The sequence below is a fragment of the Onychomys torridus genome, chromosome 8, assembly GCF_903995425.1.
Source record: "Onychomys torridus chromosome 8, mOncTor1.1, whole genome shotgun sequence".
NCBI classification, from domain to species: domain Eukaryota; kingdom Metazoa; phylum Chordata; class Mammalia; order Rodentia; family Cricetidae; genus Onychomys; species Onychomys torridus.
Genome location: NC_050450.1, coordinates 68,884,774 through 68,907,415, shown reverse-complemented (window position 1 = coordinate 68,907,415; position 22,642 = coordinate 68,884,774). Strand labels below are relative to the sequence as shown.

Below are 22,642 nucleotides of genomic sequence, written 5' to 3'. Positions count from 1 at the left end.
ATTTTTTAAAAAGTGTAAGGTTAGTGCTGTAGTTACAGTACACAGCTCTTGCTTTGTGTGTGTGTGTGTGTGTGTGTGTGTGTGTGTGTGTGTGTGTGTGTGTGTGTGTGTGTGTGTGTGTGTGTGTCCCTGATGGTATAAGGTTTCAAGGTCAAATACCAAGACCTTCATCATTTAATTCAGTCCAGGTTACACCTCCTTCCATATTAAGACTGGTTAGCTAAACAGAAATTGTCCCATGGACTGGGATGGTTACTCTCCATGGATGCCCATTCAAAGAAGAGAGGATGGTAGGCTCATCAACGCTGGCCATCTGTGTTTGTAGCTTGCCTTCATAACCTAACAACTTGCCCACAGAAACTAGGGGTTTGGCAGCATCTGCATTGTGATTTCTGTTCCTGAAGTACAGTCTGAAATCTATGTCCACTCCTGTGAATCATGATGAAACCACCATACATCTCATATATGGTCTACTCTACTAGAGGGAAGGAACACAGCCAAGAATCTGCAAAACTATCTGCTCTGTGTTTGGACTCCTGTGCTGCTGTGAACAAGGTCCTTGAGACTCTTGGAACACTGGTGGAGAAAATTCACCAGACATGCCCTGAAGATCTTTTCAGTGCCTTTCATCTGCCTGGAACATTCTTTGAAGCAATGCTTTAGATGTTTCTGAGGTTGTGACACCAGGTCTTACAATCCTGATCTGGATTTGATCCATTGCCCTGAAACCATTTCTTAACTTGAGAATCACTTGCCATCTGGAGAAGCTGAGAATAAGGAACAGTTGTATTTTTGAAGCCCAGCGGTTGCGGGCTTCTTTATATTTCCTTCAAATTCTACATGAAAGATGAACAGCTCTTTATTAGGATCTTCTCTTTCCTCTCACATTTTTTTTCATAGCAGGAAGCCAGAAGGCATTTCCCTCACTCTGTCTAGAAACCTCTTTATCTGGATCACCACACTTGCTGGTGCATTTTCTATCCCTCCTTCTTCACTGACACCAATATTGTCACATTACCTGCCCCCTTAGTAACCAGAATACCTTTTATTCTGGTCCGAGGTCTTGTTTTCCTTCCCTTCCTTGCAGCCTTCACATCACACCTCCTAGAAACCCATCAGTGCCCCCCAGGAGGCTCCTCTTTCACCTCCTACCCACTTCTCAAAGCCTATGCCAACTGTGTTAGGGCTGTTACAGGGGCATCCCCTCTTCTCTCCATATTTTTATTCCAGTGACTGTTGGTAGGTAACAAAGTATCCCAGGCCCAGGAGAATATATTTAATAAATAATTAAATCACCATCTTATGCTCACAGATTCTGTGGGCTGAGTTTGGAAAGGGTCAGTGAGGCCAGTTCACCTCTGCTTCACAGTGCCTTGGGCTCCAGCTGGGAGGATACTAAGGCTGCCTCTCAGCACCTTCTGTACCGGAGAGCCATCTACCTCCTGTGAGATCCACATGGGAACTGAATCCCAGTTATGGCATGTGGCTAGAGGTGGGGCCTTTGGGAGGTGGTTATGACTAGATAAGGTCCTGAGTAGAGCCCGTGCTAAAGACTGGTGGCTATATTGGAAGAGAGAGAGAGAGACCTAAGAGACTCATAGACCAAGAGATATCCTGCCCCATGTCTGGATTCTGCTAGCAAGGATGACTCCAAATGTGTCTCCTCAACCACAAACCGGATCTACGTACCAGAATAAACCTTGTTTCATCATTACTTGCCTTGCGCTTGATACTGTGATATCATGCTATTACCGTAGAAAAAAATTAAGATAAACAATGGGCTGTGAAAACACTGAAGCCCTCATGCTTGCCTGGTCCAGAGTTGGGATTGCTCAAACCAATACTGCTGAGCCAGAATTTCTGTGCTCTGAAAGGCTTGGCTTCCTCTCGGCATGGTCACCTGAGGACAGTCAGCTTGCTTACATAGTGGCTTGGGGCACAAGTATTTAGTTGTGTTAAGCAATGGTTGTTTACAGGGAGATAAACTCTCAGTTATCCCAGTGTGATATGTCCATGATGAAACAGTACCATTAAGATTTGGATTTAAATCTTAGCGGAGACAAGAAGGCAGGGGTAAGAGAAGCTAGAGTGGGGAGAAAAGAGAGAAAAGTGGGTGGGAGAGAGAAAGTGAGATGTTACAAGGAACCCTGTAAAGAGCCAGCCCAGCTGCCTCCCAAGTGTTGGAAGGGAAAGCAGAATGAACAGAGTGTTCTCCATTGAGAAAAAGCCAAGTCCATTTGTTGATTGAGATCAAAAGAGCATAATTATTATAGCCCTGAGTCAGACTGAAGAAATGAAGCAGGGAATAGTAAATTCAGAGCACCAGTGTGTAGATCAGAAGATAGCAGCACCAGGAGAGAGTTCATCAACACCCACATCTCTCTGAGGGGAGAAATCCCCAAGTTACTATGGTCCTCTGAGATGTGTGTTGAGAGGGCTGAAGAAGGCCTCCTCCTGAGAAGACCACAGAGTAAATCTAGAACAATCATCTCCCAAGGGAATCAAGACACAGTCGTCCCCTCCCAGGAAGTTCTCAGTGGTCCCTGCAGAGTGAATTCTTCAATGTGACACATCCTATTATGTTACTGGTATTTTGTCATGAAGCACCTAAGCCTTTGCCTGTGGTTCATTCACATGCTTCAGAAATTAGTTCACTTTTAAGATTCTGGGACTTACAGCTGTCATTGTCAGGACCCACAGTTTTCTCTGACATGTGCATGGGGATACACTCGGGTTGAGGTATAAAGACATGGGAGGAAAGGGGAAATGTAAAGCAAAGCAGACAAGGGAAGTGGCAGTTACAGTGACCCTCAGCAGACAATGACCCTACCTGCTACAGCAACCAGCACAGCTTAAATTTCAAACTTCCTTTCAAGGACTTTTGTGAGTGTTTGAACCCAGGGCCTCAAGCATGCAAGGCAAGTGCCCTATCACCGTGTGGCACTTCCAGCCCAAAGGTAATTGTGGGGGCGGGGAGGGGGGACCTACATTCTGTTATTATAAAAATTTAGTAAGTTCGAGGCCAACCAGTCTGGTCTACAGAATGAGTTCCAGGACAGCCAGAGCAACACAGAGAAATCCTATCATGGAAAAATAAAAGGAATTTAAATAGCCCCTTTAAGACCAGCAGCATAGTGTTTAGCTGGTATGTCACCTTTAAAAATTAGAATTTGTCATAGATTAGTGCAATTCTCCGAACTCATCAGAGAAGTTTCGTTGTGCAGTGGATAGTAGTTAGCAAGAAACTCCCAGCTGATCAAAATGCAGAGACTAAGTGTCAGTGGCATGTTCAGCCACAGATGGGACATCTCTGTCATCCTCCTGCCAAGGCTCTGAGACTGTTCCGGAAGATGAGGCAGAAAGACTCTAAGAGCCAGAGGTCAGGGAGGACCAGAGCAAGACAGTGTCTTCTAGCTAGGACAGGTCTGCTCTACTCTTGAACGGATAGCAGCTGTGTTCCAGTGCAAGCCCTTTATCAGCTCAGTCTAGTCAGCATTCGGACATGGAGTGAGGAGGGGCTCATGAAGCCCACCCTAACCAGAGCAATTTACAGTGTCTGATGACTTCTAGGGAAGGAGAGACATGTTTTAAGGCATGTTGCCTGGTAGGTCGACCATATCCAGTGGATGGCCCCACACCTACAGGTGTATGGTCAGCACAAATTGGACTTGGAGGGTTATTTTTTAAAAGGGGATATGAAGTGGAGAAGGAGTAGAGAGATGGGAAGAGGAGTGAGGGTAAATATGATCAAAATATACATTTTATAAAATTCTCAATACAAACATTTTTAAATTAATTGATATATGTTTATTTTCCTGTACTAAAGATTGGACTTATGGCCTTACATATGCTAAGCAAGTACTCTACCACAAAACTACATCTCCAGACCTTTATTTATTTATTTTGAAATTTTGAAAGTTTACAATTTTGAGACAGGGTCTACCAGGCCCATCTGAAGATTAGCTATATATATACATATGAAATTCTCAGTCTAGTAGTAGATACCTATGTAAATAATGGATAGGGAGATAGTTCAGTATTTTGTGAGTTTATTCTTACTACAGTGGACCCTTGGATTTAACAGTCTGAATAGTCATCTTTGTAACCTATGAGAGTTTTTAAAGCGGAGCATGGTGGCTAAAACACCTGAAGTCCCAGGGCTCCACACACTGAAGCCAGAGAACTGCTGCAGGTTTGAGGCTGGCTGCAGTGTAGAGTGAGCCTGTTTCACAACCTACCCGTCCACCCCCAGAAATACTGAAGTCTTCTTCTGCAGATCCAGAACTAAGCCTGAAAAATGAAAAAGAACGGCCTGGGGGAGCACACTGGTGTGAAGGATATTTCATGTCCTGACTTTGGTGTCAGAATCATCCATCTGTGGACTAAGTATTATAAATAAGCCACGTGCAAATTCTGTTGTCAGTTGTACTTCAATTTTAGCATATACCGATTATACAAACTAGCAGTTTCGTTCTGGTATTTTCATACATGTGTGCCATGTGCTTTGACCGTATTCACTTCCCATCTCCCTCCCACTAATCTCCTCTCTTTTCCTGACTAGTCTCCCTGCCGTTTTCATGTCATCTACATCTAGATTCCACATATGGGAGAAATCTCGGGCTCTATACATAAGAGAAAACATTCAACCCTTGTCTTTTTGAGTCTGCCTTGCTTAACATAATCATCTCCGGTCCTGGTCACTTTTCTGCAAGAAACATAGTTTCCTTTTTCCTTTCTACTGAGCAAAATTCCATGAAATATATATGCCACTTTTAACCCATCTATCTATTGATGGGACTCTAGGCTGGTTCCATAGCTTGGCTGCTGTAAACAGTGCCACAGCAACATGAGTTTGCAAGGTATATGCCTAGAGTTGTATGGCTGAATTGGTTAGTAGCTCTCTTGTTTTTTAAGGAATTTCCATATTGATTTCCATAATGGCAACATATTTACATTCCTGCCAGCAGTTAATGTCTCAATTTTTTCTAAGTTTTTTTAAATTTTTTTATTTATGAATATGGATGTTTTGCCTACATGTAAGTGTATGCACTATGTGCATTCAGTGCCCTTGGAGGCCCGAAGAAGGCATTGGATCCTCTGGAACTAAAGTTACAGAGAGTTGTGAACTCCCTGTAACAGAGTCCTGGGTCTCTGGAAGTACTCTTAAGTTGTATAGGAGTGGAAGTTATATGTCTTAATTTATAGTTACTTATTTTTTACCTGCTAGTTTTAAAAATAACATGTAGGTGGCATCTCTATCAATTAAAAATCACACTACAACCTAGAGAGATGGTTCAAAGGTTAAGAGTGCATTCTGTTCTTACAGAGGTCCCAAGTTCTGTTCTCAGCACCCACACTAGGCAGCTCACGAATGCTCACACTCTAGGAGATTCTCTTCTGACCCCCCCAGAACCTATGTGTATGTGTGCATGTATGCATGTGCACACATGCACACACACACACAAAGCTTTTTATTTTAGTTATATTAAAAGATCCAAGTGGAGTTCTCTGTGATCAGCCAGATCTGAGGCCTTTCATACTTTAACTCCAAGGAGAAAATTTGTTTTCTCCTCTATCTACCGCACTTTACTGCCACAGATTACCAAGTAGTCAGAAAAAGCTGTAACCAATAAGAATGATGAAATAATAATAAATACAACATGAGCCCTTGCCACTTGCTGTAGAAAGGGGTATTGTTTGTATACATGAGGTGTTGTAAAATAAAAATAATGTGTATCCAGAATTGTATGCTTGCCTTAAAGAACTGAAAGCCATCAAGTCTGACCTCAAGGAATGAACTCTAGTTGGACAAGCATAGATCAACAAGTTAGACAACAGGAAGATGTAGCCTTCTAACCATCTGAGTTTTACTAGTGTTTTTCCTAATGCAAGCCACCTTTCACTTGTGAATTCAGCTTGTAGATTGTTTTGGATTTTCCTGTCTGTACTCATGAAACTCACTTCTGATCGGGAGGGGACACTCATATAAGACCATGAGAGTGGGAGAACATGAAACATTTATGCTTCATCAGATCTTTCTACCAGAATTAAAATAACAGGATGACTTCCACATTTTTCTGTGCAGTAGAGCATTCTAAATAATGTAAGAATTGTCACCTAGGCCTGGCAGCGCTTGTAATCCCAGCACTTGAAAGGCTCTGAGGCAGAAGGATCAAGAAGAGTTCCATGCCATGGGCCAGAGAAATGGCAGAAGAGGAGGCTGAGTCCCCAGGAAATTGAACGGGTGCCTGAGATCACATGACTGAAGTGGGTTGCACAGGCCGGTCTCCCTCAGCCCCACAGTCCTCCCACTCACCATGCGGCCTTCCAGAACAGAAGGAGACTTTCTCCGTGTTGTTTGTCTGCCTCCAGACAGGGAGACCTAATCTTTCCTTGTATGTGGAGCAAGCTAAATGCTGCTTGCTCTCTTTCTTCCCAGGGCTTGACACACCCTAAGGCCTAAGTACACAAAGAACGAATTCCTTCCTCCACAGGGAAAGATAGGGAATTGGGAAGCTCTGATGGACTAGGTGGTGGCCAAGGAAGGGCATTCTGGGAAGTGGTCCTCTGTGTGTGCTCCAGTGGGTATCATAGCCGCATGATGCCTCCAGCTGCTGTCCCCAGCCCCTGCAGCTAACGCTCCTGGGAAGCACTGGCAGTTAACTGCTACTCTAATTCTCATTTTATTAGGCTTTAATCAAGCTTTCCTGTGAAGTGCTGCATAAATTCAATTTTGGATTTCACAAATAAAGTAATCAAATGACAATGAAGCATCATAGGCATAGAAATGCTTTTTCAAATGAAAATGATATTTTTAATTTAATCACACAAAAATCACTGGGATGCAATATGTCTAAGTGGCAGGGAAATTGCTGTATTGTCTTACCACTAGCCTCAGACAACCATTTGTACAGAGGTTAGTGAACAATTTCCAATTATTGTACTGTCTTCCATTAAACACTGACCTGACATTTGTTGAAATGCACCACAGCCAGGGACGACGGAACGGCTCAGTGGGAAAAGGCTCATGGCCTCATTTCCACCCTGGGATGCACATGACAGAAGGAGAGAACCAACTCCCACCCCTTGTCTTCTGACCTCCACACGGCACCGTGTGGCCTGTGGGTGCCCACACACATGAGAAATAAGCAAACAAAATCTACCTGAGAACTCAACTCCTCTGAAAATATTTTCATAGGAATACTGACTTAAGAATCTTCTGTTCATTTATGTGTAGTATTTGGAAAAGCTTCATGATAGGGCTGGCAGTGTAGATCAGTGGTAGAGTACTTGCTGTCATGCTCAAGGCTCTGAGCTGAATCCCCAGCACTAGAAGAAAAAAAAGAAATTAAACTGAGTATGATAGAAAAAAGTGAGTGTGAGTCAGTTCATAGCCTGATTTCTAGTTTCTGGGTCAACACATCAGCTGAGCACCTTGAACCCTGCTTTTCTCATCTGTAAAATGTATGGCTCTCCCTGGCCTTCCATGTCTACAACTCAAGAGTTTTCTCCTGTGCTTGGGTAGTGTCCAGAATCTAATTGCATTGACCCCCTGAGAATGAGGTTTCTATCTTTGCTAGATCCAGTATTTGCCCTGACCTCCCACTGCCGGGTCCCCACTGGTTGCTTGCTCACTCACAGCACTAGTAGTCGTCAGGAGGTAGCACATCAGTATTGCCTGCAATGGGAGAACAAATGCCCAAGATGAGAGATCACTCTAGTGTCTGCTCTGTTGGCCAAAGTAGAGTGCCTTGGGTTCCTAACAGCCAGGGAGCCATAATTTTTAATTCACACATAATAAAATTGGCTTTCATGTGTGAGATTGGTATATAAGGCTATGAGTCTTAAGGTAATGTAGTAAGTACTGCTCTGATCAGGACACAAAGTGACTCCATCATACTGGAAAACTCATAATTGGAATCATAGTCATACGTGTGTAACCTTTGGAGACTGAGTGCTTTCACTCAACATAACACCTTTGATATTTATGCTTGTAGAATAATATGCGATACAGTTTTTCCTTCTCATTGCTGAGTATTGTTTTTAGATGTCTCTCGGTTTGTTTATCCTTTCATCTATTGATAGACACTCGATTGCATTCATTTGGGGTCGTTATAGAGCTGCTGTAAGCAACCATGTATAATTCTTATGTTAACAAAGGTTTGAGGTTTTCATTATTGGTGTGTGTGTGTGTGTGTGTGTGTGTGTGTGTGTGTGTATACTCGTGAATGCATCTGTCTGTTATGGTTTGTTTAATTTGTTCTTAGTCATTCAGGCAGATTTGTGGTAGCATCTCATTATGACTTTTATTTGCCATCTTCTAAATTGCTAAGAATGTTAAACATCTTTTCATGTTCATTTGCTATTTGTACGCCTTCTTTGGGTGAAGTAATTTCCAATCATTAGTTTTCTTCTAGAAGTTTTACAGTTAACATTTTATGTTTAGAACTATGGTCCAATTTGAATTGAATTGTGAGAGATGTTATTTGAATAAACATTTGTTTCTGTTGGAATGTAAATGCCCAAATATCCCAAATTGTCTGTTCTCTGCTGAGTCACCTTTGCCCAATGCATTGTGGGCAATGCATTGGTCATAGTTGTGTGGCTGTATTCCTAATCTTAGTTTTCATTTCTTTCAAGTTACATTGTCTTGATGACTTCAGCTTTATAAGTATTATTAAAATCAGTGATGTGAGTCTTCCATCCTTGCTTTTGTTTTCCAAAATTTCTGTGGCTGTTCGAGTTCCCTTGACTTTCCCTAGACACTTCAGAATCAGCTTTTTAATATTTAACCAAAACATTTTGTCTGGGATTGTATTACTCTATAGATCAATTTTGTAGAAAATTGGCATCTAAACACTATCAAATTTTCCAGTCTCTAAATGTATTTTTCTTCCTTTGTTTAGGGTCTTTTTTCTTTTATCTATCTGTATTGTAATTTGACTTAATCAGCATTTAATAATTTTCAATATGTAGATAGGTCTACACATACACTTTGTTTCTAAGTAAAATCTAAAGATTTTAACTTTTAAAATGTCTTTGTAAGGCCAAACATTTTGTTTGTTAGTTTTTGTTTTGTTTTTGTTTCAATGTGTATTTTTCAAAGTATGTTATTAGATTGAGTTTGCTAATGTTTTTATATCAAAATTCATGGGGGGTATCAGTTTATTATTTTCTTATACTATCTTTATTTTTGGTATCAGAATGATGATTCTTAAAATGAGTTATATATGTTCCCTTCTATGTTCTAGAAGAAATATGGAGAATTGATGGTATTTCTTTAGATGTGTGGTATAATTCACTGATGAAATCATCTGAGCCTGGAATTTCTATTGAAATATTTCTAATTAGAGATTTAATTTCTTCAACAGATACAGATCAGTTAAGCTACTTGGAGGAGGGGTGGGGTTAGTAATTTGTACTTTGAAGGAATTGTTTGGTTTAAGTTGTTGACTATGCTGTTATACCTAGAGTTGTTCAGATAATCCCTTTTTATATATGATGTCTTTGTGGTCTGTGGTGATAGCCCCCTGAATTCTTAGTTCTGGTTATAATGCCTCTCCGTTTTTGTCTCTTTTCTTTTTATATAAATTTATTCATTTATTTAATAGCCCATCTGCAATTTCCCTTCCCCCTTCCACTCTTCCCTCTGTTCCCACCCCCCAGTCCACTCCTACTTTGTTTCTGTTTATGAAAGGACAGGTCTCCCTTGAGTATCAGCAAAACATGGCACATCAAGTTGCAGTCAGACTAGCACTTCCCCATGTATTGAGACTGGGCAAGGTGACACAGTATGAGGAGTAGGGCCCCAAAGCCAGTAAAAGTCAGAAATAGCCCCATTCCCCCTGTTAGGAGTCTCACAGGGGATCAAGCCACACAACTATAACATATATTCAGAGTGCCTAGGTCAGTCCCATGCAGGCTCCCAGGTTGTCAGTTCAGTCTCTGTGAGCTCCTATGAGCCCAGGTTAGTTGATTCTGTGAGTTTTCTTGTGGTGTCCTTGACCGCTCTGGCTCCTACAATCCTTTCTCCTGCTCTTCTACAGGATTCCCTGAACTTTTCCTAATGTTTGACTGTGGGTCTCTGCATCTGTTTCCATCAGGTGCTGGATGAAGCCTTTCTGATGACAATTGGGCTAGGCATCAATCTGGTCACAGGAGATGGTCAGTTCAGGCTATATATCTGCTATTGCTAGGAATCTTAGCTGGGGTCATCATGTTGATTCCTTTGCTCCAGGTTTTTACCTGACCCCAAGATGTCCCCCTCTTTCCACTAGTCTCCTACTCTTATCCCTCTGTTCCCACTCCAATCTTCACATTCCCATCCCCACCTACCCCCAGTCCACCCAGGAGATTGCCTCTATTTCGCCTTCCCAGTGAGATCCCTGTGTCCCCCCCTTCAGCCCTCCTTGTTACCTAGCCTCTGTGAATTATAGCCTGGTTATCCTTTACTTTACAGTTAGTATCCACTTATGAGTAAGTACATACCATGTTTATCTTTCTTGGTCTGGGTTACCTCACTTAGGATGATTTTTTTTCTAATTCCATCCATTTGTCTTGAACCTTGTTTTTTACAGCTGAGTAATACACTATTGTATAATGTACCACATTTCTTTATGTATTCCTCAGTGGAGGGGCATCTAGGTTGTTTTCAGGTTCTGGCTATTACAAATAAAGCTGCTATGAACATAGCTGAGCAAGTGTCCTTGTGGTATGATTGAGCATCCTTTGGGTATGTGCCCAATAGTGACATAGTTAGGTCTTGTGGTAGATTGATTCCCAGTTTTCTGAGAAACCACCACACTAACTTCCAAAGTGGCTGTGCAAGTTTGCACTCCCACCAGCAGTGGAGGAGTGTTCCCCTTGCTCCACATCCTCTCCAGCATGAGCTTGTGTTTTTGATCTTAGTCATTCTGACAGATATATGATGGAATCTCAGAGTTGTTTTGATTTGCATTTCCTGATGGCTAAGGATGTTGAACATCTCCTTAAATGTTTCTCAGCCATTTGAGACTGAGACTCTTCTGTTGAGAATTCTCTGTTTAGATCTGTACCCCATTTTTTAATTTGATTATTTAGTTTGTTGGTATCTAGTTTCTTGAGTTCTTGAAAATCAGCAGTCAGTTGGATGTGAGGTTGGTGAAGATCTTTTCCCAGTCTGTAGTCTGCCATTTTGTCTTGTTGTCCTTTGCCTTACAGAAGCTCTTCCAATTACTTTTATAAATAGGTAGTGGTTGATAGAAACAATATAGTTCTATTGCATATGCATGCTAGAAGCTTGTCAATTTTATTCATTTTCTGAAAGAATCATCTTTTTGTTTCCTTGATTTCCAATCATATTCATTTTTTACCTTTTTCATTTTCTTAAACCTACTTATTTATTTCATGGAACTTGATAAAGGCAAAAGCCATCAGCATCATTACTGTAACCTGATCTAATTCGTTCTTCTGAGAGATATCCTAATAGTGTTCTGCATGTTGTCTTTTTGCAGTTGACTGGTCTGAGTGTCTCCAATGGAAAGGACCAGCTTGTAGTGTTCCATACAAAAGACAACAAAGACCTCATTGTCTGCCTCTTCAGCAAACAGCCAACCCATGAGAGTCGAATTGGAGAACTTGTTGGAGTCCTGGTGAATCATTTCAAGAGGTAAAATTTTATTTTTGTAACTAAAAGATGAGTTTGAAATGCACAGAATATTTAATCATACTTATCACTAAACTTATTTTGTTCCAATGTGAATATATCATTATTTTCCTTCACAAGGACAAATTAAAGCATCCATTTCATAGAAGGTGAAATTAACACCCAGCCGCAGTTTCAAGTCTGGGAGTGATCCTCTACTTTTCCAGTATCTAGCTTTGCCAACAATGAGAGATTCTCTCATGGTTAGTTCATTGCTGCCAATCCAAATGTAATGTAATTCAATCCAAACAATAGAAGAAGTTACTTTCTATTCTTATTGCCTCTGCTTTGTATTTATCCCAAACATAATCAGTTAGTGTGCCTGCCATGACTATAAACAAATTAGAAAGCAGATTTAAGATAGCATGTAAGTCCATAAAGGTTGAAGAAATTCCCAGGACAGGCAGAACTTGTTATAGCAACAATTATGACAGCATATTCTGAGAAAATCACTATAAAGCAGGATGGTATCTTAGTGAAGGGGCTGGAAGTGGTTAGAACAATCATATAAGAAATATAGGCTGAAGAGATGGGTCAGCTGTTAAGAGCACTTGCTACTCTACCAGAGGATCCAGGTTCAATTCCCAGCATCCAAATGGAAGCTCATAACCATCAGTAACTCCAGTTCTAGGAATCTGATGCCTTCTTCTGTCCTCTGTGGGCAATGCACACATATGGTGTACAGACGTATATGCAGGCAAAACACTTATACACATACACATAAAAATAATAAATGTTTTTAAAGGTAATATGGGCCACAGATTCCCCTGGGGTTATGGGGACTAGTCAGTAAATAATTTTAGGCAGGGGAATAGAGTTTGTTGGGTTGTTTGTTGACATGTTGGAGATGGAGTTTTTTCCCTGTAAGTGACCATGGAGTATTGGGGCAGTGCCGTCTCGAAATTTAATGTTCTCATTGTGGTGTGCCGTCTTCCCCCCAGTCCATGTTGGTGCGAGAACAAGATCACACAACAAAAATCAGTGGTGTCAAATGGTACAGGTGTCAGTTTCTTTTCTTCCTGAAAGGCATTCCCACATTCTCAGAAATGCTCAGAGCTCCTTGCAAGTGTCATACCTGTGCCTACAAGTTCTGCTGTCTTTATTTTTGCTGGTAAAATGTATATAGTATAATGTAAGCCGTCTTTATTTGTTTGGGACAAGATCTCTATGTAAACCAGGCTGACTTCAAATTCACAGAGATCCACCTGCCCCTGCCTCCTAAGTACACTATTCTTTGTTATTAAACTTTGTATTCTAAAAATAAAAGAAAGAAAGAAATGGATTTTTAAATATTTTACATTTAAATATATATAAAACTTATGAATTATGCTTAGTTGTCTTCTGGTAGAAAAAGCAGAATGTAGAGAATTGATTAAAAAAATCAATAAATATGTAGACTTTTGTGATGGTTCATCCATATTGTCAGCTTGACTGGATGAGAGATGCCTAAGATGTCTATGAGAGCATTCCCAGAGACAGTTAGCATGTGGGGCAGTAGCTGAGAAGGAAGAGCCTGGCTCTGAGTGTGGCTAGCACCATCCAGTAGTCTGGGGGCCCAAATGGACCCCCTGCATCTGCCAAAGAACTATAAAGCTAGGAAACATACCCAAGAGTGGAAGACTATGACAGAAGTCTCCACAGTAAACCTCCCTAACTCACACAAGCAGGCTTGTTTTCCTGTAAATATTTAGTCATGGCAAAGCATAGACAATAGAGGAAGTCAGAGCTCATTATCTATTACTTGAAGACTTGTACAAATGAATACAGTCGGTTTTGCCTGAGGAATTGGAGTACTCTTGTCTCAATCTGCGTTCTTGTTTAGTAAATTCCAACCTGCATTAAATGTCTTCTCCCAATGATGGAAATCAAACTTGTCTGTGGCTCTCTTCTGGCATGCAGATACATATTCCTAGGTGTGTGCCTCCTACTTGTAACCTATGAAAGAATTTGTGATTTCTTCAAAATTCTTAGATATAAGGAGAGGAAAGTTGACAAGATGGTAGGGCTTTTTTTCCAGCTTATTCTTTGTTTTTCTGTTATGAACTTGGAGATCAATTAGTAATAAAGTATTAATCTTTCTTTCCTAAAACCAGAAGAAATTTCAACTTAGACTTATAACTAACAACCTGCTACTTATTTGATGAAGAAAAATGGTTGTTGTTTTTATTTCTGGCCTTTGTCCTTTATTGTCAGGGCTCTTATCATTGTTGAAATCATCACCATTCACAGTGTGTTTTACAAGCATAGTGGTATGGCATATAATCTTATTTGTACCTGCATTAATGATGAAAATCCAGAGGGCAGAGGGGTTGGGTTCTTGATAACTCTTTATTTTCTAAATTTTCCCTAAAGCATATTCTGAGAAATTCTATTCAGAGAGAATGCATCTCAAAACTGCACAACATGTAAACCCATAGACCAGGGAAGCTGTAACCTTAGAACACAAGGAGGCAAGTCCATTCGAAAGCTTGCTCTACCCATGTGTTCACCAGACTGAAGGAGAGAAGGGTTCCACCTCCCCAGCAGAAGACAAAAGGAGTGTTTCTTAAAAGGCAGTACCCATCACAAATGAATGATTCCCAAAGTGAGTACGCACAGGAATGGGGGAGGGGCAGGAAGCAGGTGGACAGCTGCAGAACAGAAGTGGTCACACGGCCAGCACCCAGCAGGGCTATGGCCTAAGGCAGTTTCCTGTCATTCTGGCCCCAATGACAAAGGAATACACAAGTTGAGGGAAGGGTGTCCTGAGCAGAGGACATGGCAGAGGCTGATGTGAGGCCCTAACCCAAACTGAAACCACCGCGCAACCTAGCTGAGGAACTTCTTTCTTCAGCAAGTGGCTTCCCCGTGAAAGACAAGTAAGGTGCCAGAAGGAAACAGCAAGAAAACTGTGCAAAAGAAATAACCCAAGGCAGATAGAGAAAGGGGGAGATACAGGAATAAGCTTTCTATGTATATAAAAAGCCGAAATGGCTGGGTGTGGTGGCACATTCCTGTCGTCTTAACATTCATAACACACAGACAGGAGGATCAAGAGTGAGAGCCGGGCATAGATAAGTCACACGCCTTTAATCCCAACACTGAGGAGGCAGAGGCAAGCACACTTTTGTGATTTCAGTGCTAGCCTCGTGAACATAGCAAGTTCCTGACCAGCCAGAGCTACACAGAAACACTGTCTCAAAAAAAAATTTAAAAAAAATAAAAAGGAAGAAGTAATGAAAAAAGACAAGGCCTAGGATAAGACCTCTACACCCCTACCTTAAACTACAACCAAAAAACATAAATAAAATACATGAAAAAAAAATTTTCAAGACCTAGGACATCAGGCAAGGACAGGCAGTGCTTGAGAGGTGAAATAAGGTGAGTCATGCTAGGTAGAGCCACTAGGCCATGGTGTACACAGGAGCCCAGATAGAATACTGTATTCTCCCTGAGGCTATGTGAAGCCTGAGAAGTCCAGGCCACCAGAATGTCAGGGAGAGGAGGCATACAGAGATCCTGTAAGACCCAGCTAAGCATTCCCAAACAGCTAATATGCATGTGAGGAGAGAAACCCCACAGCTAGGGAATGGTAACCAGGTGAATTCCAAGGGACAACAAAGGTCCTTTCAAGGCAGACTGGGCACCCCATCATTCACAGGCATGTGTATGAGCAATCAGGAAGATCTTGCCTCAGGAGGGGAAATAATAATTGGCCCTACAATCAGTGCTTTTGTAGCAAATATTGTCCAGTAAATCTTCAAAGCTAAGCCCACCTCCTTCCATAGAACAGATCCTGGGGCAAATCTCATGTTTGTTTTTCATTTTGTTGGTTTTTGAGACAGAGTTTCTTAGTGCTGGGATTAAAGTTGTGTGTCACCACACCTGGCTCTGTTCCCAGTGTGGCTTTGAACTCACAGAGATCTAGATCTCTACCTCCTGAATGCTAGGATTAAAAAAAAGTGTGTGCTACCATTGCCTGACTTCTATGTTTAATATAGTGACTGGCTTTTTCCTCTGATCTTCAGATAAGCTTTATTGGGGTGCACAAATAAAATATCCCCACAGAGAGTCCTGAAACTATTATCTCAGTAGAGATAAGCCTTTCTCCTGCAGTGATCACTCCACCTGTAATGAAGTCCTGCCTCCCTGAGCATGTACTACTTGTTTTTCATGTGCTCTATCTAAAGCATCTGAAGACAGTGAATGAAGGGGTGGGGGCATGGACTCACACCTGCTAAGCATATGCTCTCCTTTGAGCTACACCCCTTGCCCAGAAGACAGTCTTTAAGAAAGTATTTTCTAAAAGGTGACACTCAGATTATTCAGGACTAGGGGTGTAGTTCAGGACTCTGATTCAATTCCTAGAACATACACATGCACAAAAAGATTATCTAATAACCAATATGGCTCAAAGATAAACCATTAGAACAGACACCACCCAGAAACGTCTGACAGAACCATGCCAGCTAGCCCTGGCTGTAGTCCACAGATGAGAAATCTCACCTAGACCAGCCAAGACCTAAAGTCAGATAGATGTGTTTGGGATATGCCAGCGAAAGTACCAGGTTTGCCTCCTGCAGGACTTCTTAGTGTCTTTGTTTGCATGTGAAACCAGCAGGACAACAAGAGCTCCTCTATTGACACAAAGCCATTTCTGGGGGGGGGGGGGGGTATGTGCAAAATGCTGCATGTGGTCAGCCACCATTTGTGTGAACACAGATACGTCTTATAGAGACAAACTCCACATCTATGTTATAATCCACATTGGAAGCTGGAGGTGGTGCCTTGTACCTGTTATCCCAGAACGTGGAGCATCCCTCCCCCTCCCCCCTCCCCCCTCCCCCCTCCCCCTCCCCCCCTTCCCCTCCTCCTCCTCCTCAATATGTGTGCTATAGATATCTCTTGTTGCAGTGTTTTTACTTAAGTGGTGATATGCATGTTGATGCACCTTGCTATAGGTATAGGTAGACACATACACACATAACTATCAGGAAAGCTATGCAGGAAATAGGCAACTCCCTCTGGAGAAGGAATACCTCAACCCTGAGAGAAAGGTAGCATAGAGACTGTGTGCTCACTTGCCAACCTTTAGCAGAAAATATGATGTCAAATGTTTTTCACTTTAATACATGGAAGCTTGTTTTTAGTATTTATAGATGGCTCTGAATTCTTTCACATGTGCCTTTTCCTGATTAGAAAAGTAGAACAAAAAAACTCTCTAATTGAATGGTGTCTTGTGGGTTTCTATATCTTGATCCTCCTGGGATAACTTCTGTTCCCAGTCTCCCACCTTACAGGGACACAGGGAGGCTGTGCTTCCTGAGGCTGTAGAGGCAAGGTTGGCCACACCAGTCTGCTCACAGGCACTAGAAAGGACGAACTTGCCTCTTGGTTTGCATTTCACTCAGCAGTGACTACCTGCTGGTAGTGAGGATTCTGCTCATCAGTAAACAGATGGTGTCATGTTGGCCTTTCCAACACAGGAGTCACCAAAAACTGCAATATTAAGCTGTCAAAGGACCCATCTGCCCTAAGCAGCTGTCCAGGCATTTGCCTGTCTGGGTACTGGAAACCTCAGTACAACACCAGTCTCAGGCATGGAAATTTCCTTTTCCCTATGCTGTGTCTGCAGTGAAAGCAGAAGTTAGTGCCATCTGCTGCCTAGCTTCTCACAAGCAGTGTGAAGCAGCATGATAGCTGCCTTAATAAAGGGGCATGCGGCTAAATTTGTCCAGACATTTGACCTGCTTCGTAGATGGAGTTCTCTTTTTTCTTTCTCCCACCCCCCTTTAACTCTCCATCAAAACTGTAAGCCGGGTGGTGGTGGCGCACGCCTGTAATCTCAGCACTCGGGAGGCAGAGGCAGGTGGATCTCTGTGAATTCGAGGCCAGCCTGGTCTACAGAGCTAGTCCAGGACAGGCTCCAAAGCTACAGAGAAACCCTGTCTTGGGGGGGGGGGGGGACTGTAAACGGCCAGGTGGTGGTGGCGCACGCCTTTAATCCCAGCACTAGGGAGGCAGAGGCAGGTAGAGCTCTGTGAGTTCAACACCAGCCTGGGCTACAGAGTGAGTTCCAGGACAGGCTCCAAAGTTACACAGAGAAACCCTGTCTCTCGGGGTGTGTGTGTGTGGGGGGGGGGGATGTAAGTATAGCCAGCAGTGGTGGCGCACACCTTTAATTCCAGAACTCAGGAGGCAGAGGCAGGTGGATCTCTGTGAGTTCAAGGCCAGCCTGGTCTACAGCAAGAGTTCCATACAGCCAGGGCTACACAGAGAGACCCTGTCTTGAGATAACAAACAAACTAAGCAGACTGTCACTTCCCAGGTAGGACATAAAGTGTCCAGGAGAGAAGTAGCCTTATAACACATGGTGGAGGAAGCGAAGAAAGTCACATCCCAGGAGTCTTAGCTGCTGACCCTCACTCCCTCTACTGCCCCATCCCTGCCTAGCCCCTCCTGCTATGCCCTTTGCCTCCCCTCTCCTTGGAAAATATTTTCATGACCCTTGATAGACATTTCTAAAGTGCTTCCCCCGAAGACCTGGATGCTTGGCAATATAATTTATAGTCCAACTCAAATCTACAAGTAAAATAAACACAGTTGAAAATGACCAGATTGCCGACCATAGAGGATTTGTTCTTTGCTTGTTCAGTTTTTTTGTTGTTGTTGTTTTGGTTTTGTTTTTTTTTTGTTTTTTTTTTAAACAGGATCTCACTATGTATCTCTGGCTGTTCTGGAACTTACTCTGTAGACCAAGATGGCCTCGAACTCACAAAGATCCGTCTGCCTCTGCCTTCCAAGTACTAGGATTCAAGATATGCACACTATGCCTGGATTTTAGTTCATTAACTTTGACCTGTCTCAATGGAGTGTATGATTACTTCCCTCTACCTCCAGGGTCTTGCCATGTAGCCCAGGTTGGCCTCCCATTCAGTCTTCCTCCTCAACTATTAAGATTACAAGAGTGTGTCACCATGTTCATCTTGGGCTATTTAAAATTATAATTATTGAAGTAATCCAGGTTAAAAGTGAGTGATCATGATTCACCTTCCTTTGCTTCCAGGAGAGATATACATGGAAACAGAGAAGGAGTGTAGAAATTGGAAATACTGCTCAAACCTTGGCCCACTGACAGAGACGGCCTTCCCTGGCTGCCCTAGAGGGAGCAGCCCTTCCCCAATCCTTCAGTCTTCTTCCCTGCCTTGCTTGAGTTCTCCCCCCATACACACACTTTGATCTGCATCTGACCTGACATACCTTTCGTGTATGTGTGTGTGTGTGTGTGTGTGTGTGTGTGTTTATTGCATGCACTCTAGCTGACGTGTAAGTCCACCGAACAGACTCTGTTCCTACTCTTCACAGCAGTCCCTGTGTTTTCAGCAGAGCCTGGCACATGAAAGGTTCTCTGTAAATACTAGTTGAATACTGTTAAGTAGGTAACTGCCATGAATGAGGGCCCCCTGGCAGTAGGATGCCTCTGGCCCTTCCTCACAGACCTGTGTACCTGGCCTACCAGAAGATGGTAACCCAGTCGTCTTGTGTAAAAGACAGGAAGACTCCTGTTACAGTGCCCTTCCCTTTATGAATACCACTTCCCCTGTACTATTCATAGTATAGCTTTAAGCAATGCAATGTATCCAGGGACCGAATGATTAGGTATTTCAGATATAAAGTCAGCAACTAAAAAGCTTATGAGCTGGAAGAGCCATGGGTATGTGATGTGCTGAGGGTTGCAGCTTCTCGCTCACTTTTCTTTAACAACTAAACAACTAGAAATAATTCCAGACTCTCCTTGTCATGAGCTGATGAGGAGGCAGGATGTAGAGATTCCTGCTCAGATCAGCAGTTTCTTAATAAGTAAAAGACTTTGAAACCACAACTGGCGGCTGTGCACATAAACCAGCTCCCCAGCTTAAAAGCTGAGCCAGGGATTCTAACTACAAACAGGTGGACTGGAAGAAAGAACCTGAAAGGCTCCATGTGCCCCCTTTCATGTGAGGACCCCAGGGCTGCAAGATGGCTCCTTAGTCGGGAGCCTATAAGGATAGATACTAACAGCAGGAGAGGTGTAAATAAGAGCTAAAAGAAAAGCTTATTTCTGAAAAGAATTATAACAGGAAATTCACATTATAGAAACTGTCTGCTTCAAGAAAATACAGGACACATGGAGATGAATGAAAACACTGAGAAACAGCTGAAGGTGTTCAGGTGTTCAAGTCAAGCCAAAGATTTTAAAGACATTAAGTCATCATTAAAGTTTGAAAATGGCAGTTGATGTTGCAGAAAATAGATTTGGAAAATAATGACAAGGCAGTATACAGAAGAGAACGGTGGTTTAAGGTTTTTGTTTTGTTTTGTTTAATGTGTGTATGTGGGGTGGGAGGGGGTTTGTACACATGGGTTGCAGGTGACAGAGGAAGCCAGAGGCATCATGCCCCTGGAGCTGGAGTTAGAGGCAACTCTGAGCCACCTGATGTGAGTGTTAGGAACGGAACTTGAGTCCCCTACGAAAGCAGCAAGCGTTTTTAACCACTGGCCGTCTCTCCAGCCCCAAGAACAATGAGTTAGAAATATCAGAAGGCCGAAAACAAAAGCCTTAGATTCAGATGACAGGTATACTTGAAAAGGACACATCTGAGCAAAAGTGATTCTAGATTCTCAGAGATTTAACTACATGGTTTTAATTTTGACATCTGAGACTTAAATGGGACTTACAATTGGCAGATTGCCATAGCTACAACAGGCAACATTTTAGCAACATAAGAAAAAGATGCATCTACAAGGAGGTCTTATATTCTGTAAAGTGTGGTTCTTTAAAACTTTAAAATATGGGCTGGAGAGATGGCTCAGTGGTTATGAGCACTGGCTGTTCTTCCAGAGGTCCTGAGTTCAATTCCCAGCAACCACATGGTGGCTCACAACCATCTGTAATGAGATCTGGTGCCCTCTTCTGGCCTGCAAGGATATATGCAGACAGAACACTGTATACATAATAAATAAATCTATTTAAAAATAAAAAAAAAGAAAGAAAAAATTTTAAAATTTCTGTACTGCAAGTATTTTACATGAAGATCTAGTGAATGGCTATGTGTTCCCATGATTATGCTTTGTGTGTGTGTGCGTGTGTACACAACCAGGAGTGAGGAGAGATTCCCTTACAAAGGACAAAAATATAGGATTGCTTTCATAGCAGCAGTAAATATCCCAATCCCCTGGAGCAACATCTTCAGTCTTTTGAGAGGGAAAGGTTAGGGCTCAAAAATCATATACCCAACCGAGTTGTCATTTGTGTTTAACAGTCAAACACCTCACGAAGTATATCCCCTCCTGGCACTCCTTGGCAGAGACAACTATGATTAGGAATTTAAGGCCTGTCACAATCTCCATCTTTCTTCTTCTTGTTTACCATCTTCACTCTTGTCAAGTAGCTCCTTCCGTATGACTAGAATGTCTGCAAATCTTCTCAGGGAAAGTAAGGTCATAATCTACAGGGAGATGTCCCCACTAGCCCAGTGACTGTAGCCAGAGCAATGAGATTATCATAGCGTGGGTAGAATGAGATTCACTCTCACCAGAAAAATAGGTGTTTCTCAGAATATCAATGCAGGGGGAGGAACCGTTTTTGAGAGAATATGAGGTTATGTCTTTGTAGAGTACTTGGATGTGAAGTATGTGAAGCTGGTCCTTCCTACAAAAAGCAGGTGGACTGGGGAGACAGCTCACTAGATAAAGTGCCTGCTGTGCAAGCATAGGAACCCGACTTCTAAGTCCCCTCAAAGCCAGACGCTGAGGCATGTGCTGGAGGTGGAGATGGGCAGATCCCATGACTTGCTGGCCAACTAGTCTAGCCTAAATAGGCAGCTCCAGGTTCATTGAGAGGTCCTGTCTCAGAAAATGAAACAGAAGGAAAACCTAATGTCAACCTCTAGCCTCCAAGTGTACATATCCAGGCAAGTTTACCAGCACACACATGCATACACACACATTACCACACAGACACACACAAAGTGGAAAGGATCCTAGACAAAAAAGACAAAACAGCATAGCATTTTTTAAAATTGTAAATACGTTGAAACTATAAGAAAGTCCATCAAGATAAACATGGTTAAGTAGATTGTGGTATCTCCATGCAGTTAAACAAGCATGCATCCATTATGAGAAAGCAATGACAAGCTTCCTCTGTGTGTCAAGGGGCTCCCTAAAGTCCTCTGCATTGACATTGCGTGAGGGTACTTGCTCAAAAGGCAAGTTGCAGGCCTCACCCCAGACTGCTTTTGTTTTGAGACAGGGTCTCTCAGTGTAGTCCTGGCTGTCCTGGAACTTGCTATGTAGACCTAGCTGGCCTAGAACTCACAGAGATCCTCCTGCCTCTGCCTCCCAAATACTGAGATTCAAGGAATGTGCCACTTCTGGGTGATGGTGGCACGAATCTTAAATCCCAGCACTGGGGAGGCAGAAGCAGGTGGAACTCTGAGTTCAAGGCGAGCCTGGTCTACAGAGTTCCAGGACAACCAGGGTTACACAGAGAAACCCTGTCTTGAACCCTCCCCTCAAAAAAAGAGTGCACCACCATGCCCAGCCAAAAGTAGAATTCTTTTTAATTAAACTACTGAATCCTCAAGTTTTAAAAGTTATTTCCAAGTAAAATGCAAACTAAATCTCCCCTAATCTGCTGTAAAGAAAGGCCAGGATAAGGGGAAGGTTTGGAGGGATAAGGGAGTAGTGGGTAATAGAGATTAGAAATGCTACTAGCAGAGGAATCACACAAACCAGGCTTTGTCTGGGACATCTGCTTGTCCCAGAAGGAGGTGTCAATCATCCTAAGTAATGGTTTTTAGTTACTCTAAGAAGTTTGCAGTGGGCCCCACCTGCCTCTTCCCAGATAAGAAACCCCATGTGCAAATAGCAGGCTTCCACATAACAAACTCGAGCTATTTATACATATGCTCAGAGCCATCTGTGGTAACAAGAGCACAG

At 42.5% G+C, this 22,642-nt stretch overlaps 1 protein-coding gene across 2 annotated transcripts in view; it reads left to right on the top strand.

Annotated features, from left to right (window-relative positions):
- The window catches only part of Myo1d (myosin ID), a 298,063-nt gene that overhangs the window by 212,998 nt on the left and 62,423 nt on the right, over nucleotides 1-22,642 (top strand). For both annotated transcript variants that reach the window (XM_036194795.1, XM_036194793.1), the window contains one exon: nucleotides 11,493-11,647. In XM_036194795.1, coding sequence (XP_036050688.1) covers nucleotides 11,493-11,647 — 155 coding nt within the window. The remainder of the gene's footprint in view (nucleotides 1-11,492; nucleotides 11,648-22,642) is intronic.